General features: G+C 40.6%; 1 protein-coding gene across 1 annotated transcript; it reads left to right on the forward strand.

Annotated features, from left to right (window-relative positions):
- Positions 1 to 859: 859 nt before the first annotated feature.
- On the forward strand, positions 860 to 6,405 carry LOC310948172 (hatching enzyme 1.2-like; the record flags this gene model as incomplete). The annotated part of the gene is made up of 7 exons (XM_083915213.1): positions 860 to 919; positions 2,827 to 2,902; positions 3,151 to 3,306; positions 4,248 to 4,368; positions 4,751 to 4,929; positions 5,135 to 5,216; positions 6,261 to 6,405. The coding sequence occupies 7 exons, from the start codon at positions 860 to 862 to the stop codon at positions 6,403 to 6,405; spliced, it is 819 nt and encodes a 272-aa protein (XP_083771339.1).
- Between the last annotated feature and the right edge of the window lie 5,670 nt (positions 6,406 to 12,075).

The following is a 12,075-nucleotide window of genomic DNA, read 5'->3' on the forward strand; positions in this document are numbered from 1 at the left end:
GTTCCCTGTTGTTTGAACAGATCTGGGTTTAAAAAAAAACAACATAACTGTCATTTTACCTGTTTCTTATCGATGAAAAAGATGAAGAGGTGATCGTAATTGTTCACATGTTCGTCCGTTGTTTTTTTGTTTCAACGTAGCGTTTGGGCCCGGAAATCTTATTTTGAAAGGGTGTTGCGTCAGACTGAATAGCGGAATTCTGCTGGCTGGTCCATGACCTTTAATTGTATAAGAGATTTAGAGCTATTTATAATTATACAGAGAAAGGCAGTACTACTTCATGCACACACACACACACACACACACACACACACACACACACACACACACACACACACACACACACACACACACACACACACACACACACACACACACACACACACACACACACACACACACACACACAAACACACACACACACACACACACACACACACACACACACACACACACACACACACACACACACAGACACACACACACACACACACACTCACACACACACACACACACCTGGGACCAACGCAATATTTCACACAGGTTGCAAGGACACAAGTTTCCATTTCAGTGATAAAAAGAGTGCATTTTCATGTATCTTGCTATCTATTAGTTCTTGGAGGACCTGGTCAGTATAAAAACTCACTGGGTTTACAGGGAGGCACACATTCTCTCTTCAGGCTTTCAGGTAAGAACCCGTCCCTCCTTTACCACTACACACTGATTTAGATCAAATGTGTATATGTTGAATGCAGAGTAATTTAACCTAGATGAATTATATATTTTTGATACTGTGGCTTGTTTTTTAATAAAAGGTTGTTTTGTTTTTTTCTCTGGTTTTCACAGCTCTGTTGCAGTCATGTTGGTTTTCTCTTGGTCTCTTGTGGCCCTCCTGCTGGTGTCCTCTTCCTGGGCCGAGGTAAAACATTGCAGGCACTACCACATCTCACTGACATGACGTGAAGGCCTGCGTTTGGCGGAGCAGATATAAATATCATAAATGTTCATATGGAAAACGTGACACCCGAGACATTAACAACAACAGCTTATAAAACTTTGAAATGTAATGCTTTCAGGTTGAAGATACACCAAGGACAAATTCTTGAGCATGAAAATATGTTGTTAATGTGTTGTTAATCAACTACTAGAGACAACAAGGCCCTAATTAAATCTTCAAAAGTAAAAAGTGAAATGCCAAATTGATATTGGGAACTTCATTTCACAATTCAAAGTTATTGCCTTGCATAGCTTTATGTCTGATATTGGAATTTATTTGAAGTATAAAGCTATAGAGAAAGACACAAAACACAAAATCTATTCCTTTGGTTGCTCTCGCCGACAGCTACCTGTCAGTTAGTCAGCTATAGGTAGCAGGAGTGAGTGCCAATATGGCATAAAAAGTTCAATTATAGCATATAAGTCTACTGTCTGTTGTAGTGTGAAATGTTCTAAATGTGTGTAAAATCGTAACTGTTAATCCAATGCCCCACAGTATTTAGTATGACATCATTATATCACTGACTTTTTCTCAGCACCCCCCATCTCTGAGTGACTTCCTTCATTATCACATAAAAATGTGCCATTAGGATATGAACATGAATACAGTAGAAGATAGAAAATTACATTATGACATAAAGTGTCTTTGGGGAAGACACCATTATGGAATACAAACGGTTTATTCTTTTATTTTATAACAATGAATTGAGTTTAAATAATACATGACATTATTTTGTAATTGTGCAGCGCTGTTTGGAGTAAGTGGGGCAAGAGTGGATGAACGGTTCTTGAGATACGTGAAGGACAGTCATGAAAACACGCAAAGAGATTCCTTGCTTAATAGTTAGATGGCCAAACCACACCGAAGCACATTACACTTACTGAATGGGAAGTAGATTGGATGAACAGTTCTGGAGATATAATTACTGTACACACACAGACACCAAGACTGTTGTTTTTAATCCAATTTTTCTTTATTGTTTTTTTCCCCCAAAACAGTCAGGACCTCAGTTTTATCAAAGGACAATGGTTCCAGAATTAAAAGATCCAGTTCTTATTTACCCAAAGCCCAGGTGTAGCCATCTAACCACACACTTACCCTGAACTACACACATTCAGTCCATTTACTCGACACACATGTGCAAGGCACAAGGAAACAGTAAGGAAATAGACATGATACTAAGGAAACATAGATACATAGTAAGAAAAACAAGTAAGAAAAAAAGAAAAACAGATAAATAATAATATTATTATTAAAAATAATAATAATCTAAAAAAAATCAGAAAATAATAAATAAATAACAAAAGGGAAGGGCTCAGTTGGTTTCTGCTACATTAGTCACAGAGTCCATGTATGTGATGAAGGACTGCCACATCGTATAGAAAGGGCTTGGAACCCTACTCTAGTGAAATGCACTGCAGTACAGACCATTCGTTTTTAATTAATTACATTAACATTTCAGGGATTAAACAGCTTTTTTCCACCCTCAGGTTATTTGTGTATTGTCTTTGTGAATGAGCGTTCATAACACTTTGCTCTTCTTTTCCATGTCACTGTGGGCGTGTACAGGAAGGTAAGGCAAAACTATGGCCCCCTTTCTCCTTTTTATTCAATATTTCATATAATTCAATAAAAAATGTGAGTAGGAGAATTTCTTTATATATTTTCTATACCTGAATATTCTTTTTAGGTCATTAGATATTAAGTGAATGAGCAAGTTGTGTTCCCTAATTCAACGTGATTCTGATGTCATTGAGCTCTCATGTTGATGCGACGATGTGTACGGTTCATACAGACATACAGTGTCATATTCAATGTGTCGTGCAGAGGTTGCTACCATTGAGGAGGCCTCGTCCAAGGAGCTTCCTGTTGGTGAACTGCTGGAGAGAGCCAACAGAGACCGCAGTAAGTAGAGCTTTTCCTCGCCCTAACTATTTTGTTTTAGTACCCTAACAGCCCTTAACCATGTTGTAGTGGCCATATGTAGGACAAATACAGTAAGACCAAAATGTCACAAACACAACAATCTGAATGTCCCCATTTACGTATAAGACTTTGGCACCCACCGTTATGTGAGAACTGTACAGAAAGTCATTCATTTCTGACCCACTGTGTATTTCAAACTCACACCCACACCTGTATTGGTCTTGCAGCCCCTGACTTTGATGAGCCCGCCCTGATCGGAGGAGACATTGCTGTCAACTCCAAGGCTGACAGAAACGCCGACCCCTGCACCTCCAGAGACTGCCTGTGGAAAAAGTGGTCCGATGGGAAGGTCTACATCCCCTACTACATCGCCAACCACTACTGTAAGCATCGATTGTTTTATTTAGACCAATTCTTATGTGGACAGATACATCTGAATTCATAGTCACAGCTCATTTTGATGGACCGAATAAATACGGAATGGTTCATGTCACAGGTTCCTTTAGTTGGTACTCGTTTGAAGTATGAAGCCAAACCCCGATCATGACCACGACCTATCTAAACCAAGTTGTTTTTTTGCCTTTACGTAACTCTAACCTTTTATTGCCTAAACTTAAAGGTGAAATTTGGTATTTCTCAACCTTGAACCTATTTCCTCATGTATTTTTGTGTAAGTGACTAATGGCCACACCATTTTTTAAGAAATTGTTGCAGTATTAAGTGTGAGAGCTGCAGCCTGGCCTGTGAACCGAACTGCAATGTGATCAAACAGGGCACCGACAACATATGTCCACTCAAAGTGTTTGTTTTTGCCACTGACTTGTTCGGACTGTCTCAGAAGTGTCTGACTTTATTATGGATAGATGGAGAGTTGCTGTGTTGCTGCAGGATGTCTTCTTCTCTGTGACTGGCATAGAGTCCTGGTCAAACTGCAGACACAATGATCTTTCCATAATACAGTTAGACACTTATGATGATAACCTGAGCCTGTCAGTGGTAAAAACATGACAACAAGTTTTTTATTAGACGCATATTAATGGAGTGTAGTTGCCCTGTTTGATTAGATTACAGCCTGGTTCACAGTGTTAGGCTGCAGTGCTCACACTCCATACTTGACCAATTCCAGGTTAAAAAAGAACAAAAAAATCCCCTTTAATGGTCATGGTCACATAGAGGTCAACGTTTCACGGCATTAAATATAAATATTTTGTAAGATATCATTAAAATTGTTGTGCATACATTATTGTCAAATATCAGGTTGCAATGGTAGTAGCAAAACTCCACCGCCCCAGATATCCTCAACTTTCCATATTTGTCCTGCCAGCTTCCCGTGAGGTGGCCATCATCACTCGTGGCCTGGAGTCCTTCTCTTCCATTTCCTGCATCCGTTTCAGACCCTACCAGAATGGCGATCACGAGTGGCTGAGCATCGAGTCCAGGAACGGGTAAGGGTCTCAACTCAATGGTAGGGTTTAAGCCAGTTCACATTAAACGAGTGTTGTGCATCAGTGGTAAATGGATACGTCTTTGTCTTAAAGCCTCCGATGTGTGTTGCCTATGGCAGCTTTAAAGCATCTCAGTCTTCCTTTTCATTCATTTAATGAAACAGATAGCCCCATAACAATTCTAAACAGCCACTGGTGACTAGAATAAGGAGGAAATACAGAATACTGGCATAGAATAAGAATCTGAGAGAACGCAACATAGACTCATGCAAACATTGTTTTACAAGGATTGTAGAGCAGCACTGCCCTTAACAATACAACCTGGTGATATATTTGATAATATGATTTCTCAAATGACTGCTCTCTGTTTATGTGTCGACAGCTGCTACTCTTATGTGGGTCGTCAGGGTGGCGCTCAGACTGTGTCTCTGAGCCGTCAGGGCTGCCTGTACCACAGCACCGTCCAGCATGAGCTGCTCCACGCCCTCGGCTTCAACCATGAGCAGACTCGCTCTGACAGGGATAACCACATCAGAGTGCAATGGGAAAACATCAGCGATGGTTAGACAAACACATGAGGGGAATGATAGTTTTCACCTACAAAGCTCACAATTAGAAAAACACTAACTACTGTAAATGATGACGGCAGTACTTACAGTGCAGCAGGGCAGCAGCCAAATCAGCCCCATCAATTTCAGATCTTGTTATTTAACTTGGAAATGTTAATGATTTTACATGTACTGTGTATTTCCTCTCATCTCTGCAGGCATGAAGTACAACTTTGACAAGATTGCCACTCTGAACCAGGGAACTCCTTATGACTACAACTCTGTCATGCAATATGAGAGGTATGGATAACTTCATGTTTGGGTCATTTACTTTATTTCATACATTTTTCATGTATCTTCCATTTGTAACTGCATATCTTCTATCGGTGTCTGTGAAGATTTTCCAGTGTTTCTTTGCAAGTTTCTGACCATTATTACATAAGCAGCATATGCTCCCAAGAGCTCTGGACGCTCAGCTAAGTCCGAGCTTACTGGCTGACTTTATGGAATCTCACCGTTAAAGGCACTGTACTCAACATTCAGAACATTCATGTAGCAGCAAACAAATGTTTTCTATGTAAAGATATAGTGGAGTGATGGTGTCCTGAGCAGAGACTGAAGTCCCTCAGTTCAGGCAGATTTTTCGTATTTACAAAAGTAATGCGCAACAACTTGTGCATTTTCTACGTATTTATTTTGTGTGTGTTCCATGTATTGAAAGCAGGAGACGTTGTATAAGACGGCAAAACTCCGCTTGAGAAGGGAGGTTGCGGTGGTGGATGGGTCCCAAAGGTCCCAAAAACATTTTCACCTGCTTACGTTCATGCCCCGGACATACTAAACCAAATCACAACCTTTTTTCTATTCCTGACCAAGTGGATTTTATGCCTAGCCCTGGCCGTCACCTTTTGTTGGCTAAAACCATTAATGCGACGGTAGTTTTGGTGCCTAAACCTAACAAAACACAACGGCCATCTTCTGGCCCCTCGCCTTCTCCCAGTGGACTAACGTTTTTGTGCAGAACTTTTCATGCAATATCATACTCATGTTCATAAGAATACGATGCTCTGTGTGTGCAGTAATCTGAGTTTCTCTGGTGTTTGTTTTGATTGTTTCACGTAACAGGGTGTGTGAAGGCAATCCCAACCCACTTTTTCTTTTTATAATTTCAAGAAGAGCACCGTTTAAAATGTCGTTCACCAGAGACTCTGGGGAAGTAGCATAACCAATGTGAATCTACACATCAAAGATCTAAAATCATCACGAGTATCAGGGATTGTTTCCTTTAGCTAAATCAAACCCAAGCTCAACCTGCTATGCATTTTGGTAACTGTGATTCTCCAGGTACGCCTTCTCCAAGAACAACCTTCCCACCATGGTGCCCATTCCCAACAGCAATGTATCCTTCGGCCAGGCCACCCAGATGAGCAGGAATGACATTGATAGGCTGAACAGGCTGTACAAGTGCTGTAAGTATACTGTGGTTTAACTGGATAGAAGACAAACACACAAACATAAAAACACATTTTCCAAGTCTCCCTAAACAATAGTCAGGTAACCAAATGAATACTAAAGGTTTTTAGTTGCTGTGATTATTCCTCCTGCTCAGAACTGGTCCTGCTGATGAGATCCCTCCTAAAGTGCTTCCAGTGTAAATCATAGGGTACAAATAAGGTCTCCAGGGACACGCAAAGAGCAAGTTTTGTTCTAAAAAAAGACTGTAACTTTGGAAAAAATCCTTCATGTGGCCTTCATGTAAATTGTGGAAGACATGCAAAGAACGGTGGATTTTGCCCCCTATCAGGTACATTGGAAACACAGGAATCTTCTCACAGCCAGTATGGACAGGAGGAATGATTACAGCACATCAAGAAAAAGACTCTGTCGATGTACATATGGGCATGTGAGAATTGTTTTGAGGCAATGACAGTCAGTGAACTGTCATTTAAAGGAGACCTATTCTGCTCATTTTCAGCTTCATACTTGTATTGGGGTTTCTACGAGAACATGTTTACATGCTTTAAGGATTCTTTTTTTTCTTAAGTTGCTCATAGCTGCTGCACCTGCTTTCACCCTCTGCCTGATATGATTTATCTGTTGTAGCACCTGTCTCTTTAAGCCTCTCCAGAAATCCCAGTCTTCTTTGATTGGTCAGTGTTTCTGTTTCTCCGCATCTCTGCTCTTGCTGTCTCTGCACTGTACAGACAGAGTATATAGCTGTACTTTGTACCATGACAATTCCCCAATAAAGCCTTCTACATAGATAAAACAATCTCCATAAACATGTTCCAGCAGGAATGTGATCTGAAATTGAAGAGAAATTAACATCTGTAACCAAGACTACAGCTTTCACTGACATTAGCATGTAGCTGCATGTAGCAGTGTATCTAATGTACACAGCGCAGACAACCATATGAAGAAATACGGCACGGGGTGACATCACATCGATTCCCAGAGTAGAGAATTTTGTTCACAGGAATTTCTTTTATTAATTTTTCTTAATTATCTGAAGATTTGGTAACATTTAATATGAACACTCAACATAATAGAATTAAATATATATATATATTATTATTATTTATATATATATATATATATATATATATATGGCAGAAAATAAGGAAAACATAATCTCCTATAACGTTAACGTTGACATCTTTAGAATATTCCCACACCAAAGATCCATGAAACCCACTTCAGCCTTTCCACAAAGGTTCCATTAATGACATGTATTTCCCCTGCAGAAACGTGTATGTGACCTTTGATCTGCCGTCCTGATGACATCAGAGCAAGCCGATGAAGCAAGTGAGGGTTTTATGGCGGATGGGTTTTCCCTGTAACAATTAACCTGCAAACTGAAATGCTTATTGTTGCCTGACTGTTTAATGAAGTGGAGAAGAATCAGACGCTTTATTTCAAATACCATCACATTTTATTTCCATATCATACTTACAAAACAGCTTCTAATCAGAAAATAAAGACATTTCTCTTGTAGTATTACAATGAATTCCTTGTCATTTTATTGTATTCTGAGTCAGACAGAAAACATAAAAATGGTTTGACATTTTGGAAAAATATGTTAGCTGAGGAAATATATATACTTAAATATAAAGCGATGATCAGCAGCTGGTTTAGCTTAGCACAAAGGCTAGAAACAGGGAAAAAGCTAGCCTGGCTCTGTCCAAAGGTTACTATCGAGCACCTCTAAAGCTCACAGATAAACCACAATTCAAACCAGTTCAGTTTTTAGGTACCCGGCTGTAAAAATGTTGATTTCTGCTGTAAAGCTTTAAGTATTTTAACCAACCCCCACCACAGCGACTTCCTGGTTGATCCAATCAGGAAGCCCCAAAAACTGCAGTTCTCATGAGTGTCCACTAGGGGCAGGTTTCATAATAGAGCAGTTTCTCAGTGACCCCCATGTTAAACAGGCCGTTTTCACAGCATCATTAAACCTATTTAAGGCCTGGTATAAAAAGCCATTCTAGTCTGTATGTTTAGGTCATATCTCCATGACAACACTGAGGGGGGTGAATTTTTTTGTTCCCGGCTAGTTTTTATTTTATTGGAGGTTAAAGTTTATGAATAATTAGGGGCGTGGCCTCTTGAGTGAAAGCTAGCCTCTGGCCCTCACTTGTCCTCGGAAGTAAACGTCAGCCAGATGGACGTATCTCCCTTCCCCCAACATCACATACATGCCCTTTTTTGGTAAGAGGAAATGAGGTGGAGTCAAAGGGCGCACTCACACTGTCCTTCTGTACCGGGCCAAAACCATTTTTTCAGCTAAAGCCTAGTACGTTTAAGCAGTGTGAGTGCACCCGTTCCGCACATAACTGCGGACAGACACCTTGAAAGAGGTGGGCTTTTGTAGAGCCGTTTGCACATGTACCAGTACGAGCGTGCGCACGTGTACGAGCACGAGCACGAGCACAAGCCCTACGACGGTAGCGGTATGTGCGCCTGTTCGGACATAGAAAATAGAACGACGTACCATGCACGGACATTTAACAACAACAACAATGGCGGTGAAAGGTTCACGTTGGTGTGATGCGGAGGTGGAGTGTTTACTGTAGATTTGGTCGATGAAAAGATTCAAAAACAGTCGACAAGACGCACAAAAACTCCAAGGTCTGTGGAAAGATTTGTAAACAAAGCCACACACACGCGATCAATGCGTGTGACGTGTTACGGCGTGATGACGTATGGACGGCAAGAAGCATTTGCGCGAGGCCCCGGCAGTGTGAGTACAAACGGGGCTGGGGCACGGGGGGAGAGGGAGGGGGGGCAAGTACCCTAAAGCCCGGGTCGCGGTGCGGAAGGACAGTGTGAGTGCGCCCAAAGTCTGACAAGATGGAGACTTCCGTAGGCGAGGACGATTGGATCAAGTTGAGAGTACGGACCCTGACTGGTTTGCTATGTCCATTTTTTATACAGTCTATGATTTTAACATGGAGGTCTATGTGGATTGGAGTCCGTTCGAGGGATTCAGTTTTTGGCACTTCACTCTTGGCTTCATTTTGAGATTATTGACATGATCCAGTAGAAAATCCAAAATGTAAAATATAATACTTAATATAATATAATATAATATAATATAATATAACATAATATAATATAATATAATATAATATAATATAATATAATGTTAGTACACAGTAGGATCAACACCATAGTACGAGAATCCCCATATCATGATGCTTGCACCACCATGCTTCACCGTCTCCACTGTGTACTGTGGCTTGATTCAGTGTTTGCAGGACGTCTGACAAACTGTCTGTGGCCCTTAGACCCAAAAAGAACAATCTTACTCTCACTCTCATCTGCCCACAAAATGTTAAACCATGCCTTTTAAGTCCAGTCAACGTGTTCTTTGGTAACCACTTCAGCACATGTACGTTTTTTAACAATGGGACTTTGGGGGGCTTCTTGCTGGTAGCTTGGCTTCACATAGACGTGGTCTGATTGTTACAGTACTCACAAGCAATCTTAGATCTTCTTTGATCCTCCTTGAGCGGATCATTGACTGAGCCTTTGCCATTTTGGTTTTTCTCCATTTTTCTTTATCTTCCTGGTCTTTCTGGTTTTGGCTGCCATTTTAAAGTGTTTGATATCATTTTTGCTGAACAGCCTATAATTTTCTGCACTTCTTTATTTTTTTATTAATTTCTTAATCAAAGAACGCTCTGCTTCTGAGCTGTGTCTGAAATCTCTGTTTTTCCTGTTTAACACCTTTTTTTTCACATAATCAATGACCCCACTAAGTGATTTATCTTGCCAGTGATGTGGGACTGCTATTATTTTGAACACAACTGTAAGCACAGGAAAGAGGTGGGAAGAGGAGACACCTAGCTGTTAAGTTCACGTGAGGTGGAGTGTGGAGTATGTGTGTGTGTGCGTGTGTGTGTGTGGTGGTGGTGGTTGTGTACTATGTGATGGATGAACACAATCTAAGGTCACCCATTCATTTCCTATGGCGGTCATTTTTGACCAGGAACACCCTAAGTTGACCAAACCACTTCAAATTCAATGAAGGTGATCAGAAGTTGTATACGTTCAAACGTGTAGAGTGGAGGATATCATAAGGCCTTGAGACAATCAAATGTAAGAAACAATATATGGGATTGATTAAAGTAGGATATCAGTCAGATCTGACCCCAACACGACAGACAGTGAAAAACATGAACTCAGAGTTTAGTCTTCACTTCCAGTGTAATCCTCCCCAGAGTAACGTCCTCAGTTAAATCTGTCTGTCTAACCTGGAGCACACTGTTGCATTTGCATCCACCTGCCTTTCACACTGCATCACGTTTTTTTTTTTTAAAGGCAGTATTTCAGACGGTTGGTCTGGATTATTATAGCAATTATTAACTGCTCCCTGTCCACCCATTTTAAACATGTCTCATTGCAAGTGTTGACATTTTTTTTAACACTCCATAAATCAGAAAATACTGTCAACAGCCATTAAAAAATAATTTTAATGACTTTCAGAATACAGATATGAATGCACCTGGAAGGTTCAGTGTTTGTAAGTGCTACTAAATGGGAGATTTCTGGTTCAGAGGGAGAAAAAACTCATTTTGAGAAAACCACCTTTAAAGACATACATCCATCCATCCATTCATCTTCAACCTATCGGGGTCGCGGGGGGCTGGAGTCGATCCCAGCTGACATCGGCGTGATCCACCTGGGCAGGACGCCAGTCTATCACAGGACACATAGAGACGAACAGAGACAAACAAACATTCACACCTACGGGTGATTTAGAGTCATCAATGAACCTAACACCTGCATGTCTTTGGACTGTGGGAGGAAACTGGAGAACCCAGAGAAAACCCACGCAGACACGGGGAGAACATGCAAACTCCACACAGAAGGGCCCCAGCTGGGGTTCGAACCAGGAACCCTCAGGCGAAAGGGCTAGCCACCATTTCACCATGCCACCCTCTTTTAAAGATATGTATTCTAAAATTCATATATTTTGCAACACACTGCAGGTGAATAGGGTAAAAAAAGAATAGATATAACTATACTTCCAAAGTTAATTACTTACATTCAGATAATTATTGTGCCAATTCCACGTTTTATTTTTTTTCTGTTAAAATATTTGAAACCACTTTTGAAAAAAATCCATTTAGCTCTCTGTTGACGGTTGATAGATGTCCCAAAACTGCCCTGCAGTTTTATAGATTATACATTTATGATTCATTTATAAAATGTTCACTATGATGACCCCTTCTGGCCTGAACACTACTAGCATTATCACTCTGTCTACTCTAAATTACTCATCTACTCATGTGAAAAAAAAGGTTTGTAACCAGGTATTATTTTAGTTTCATAGTTGTCTTTTGAGGTAGCATCTTTTATAAGTTTCTGTTGTTTGTTTGCTTTTTAGCTTATAATTGTCAGTGGCTGACAGCTTTGATGGCAGAACAGTGTACCTATGTTTCCAGGGTCCTATGTTCCCTGCTTTGTTTGTGACCAGGGAACATAGGACCTGTTTTTAAGAAAAGGGTCCAATGTTCCCCGCTTTTCTCAGAAAGGGTCCTATGTCCTATGTCTGTTATCTTTCCACAATCAGTGCCGAATTCCCCGGCCAATAGGCCTATGAAGACCCTAACACTACCCCCTGACCCTGACCCTAACAAAATGTTTAATGAGT

This window comes from Echiichthys vipera (assembly GCF_963691815.1).
Source record: "Echiichthys vipera genome assembly, chromosome: 1".
NCBI classification, from domain to species: domain Eukaryota; kingdom Metazoa; phylum Chordata; class Actinopteri; order Perciformes; family Trachinidae; genus Echiichthys; species Echiichthys vipera.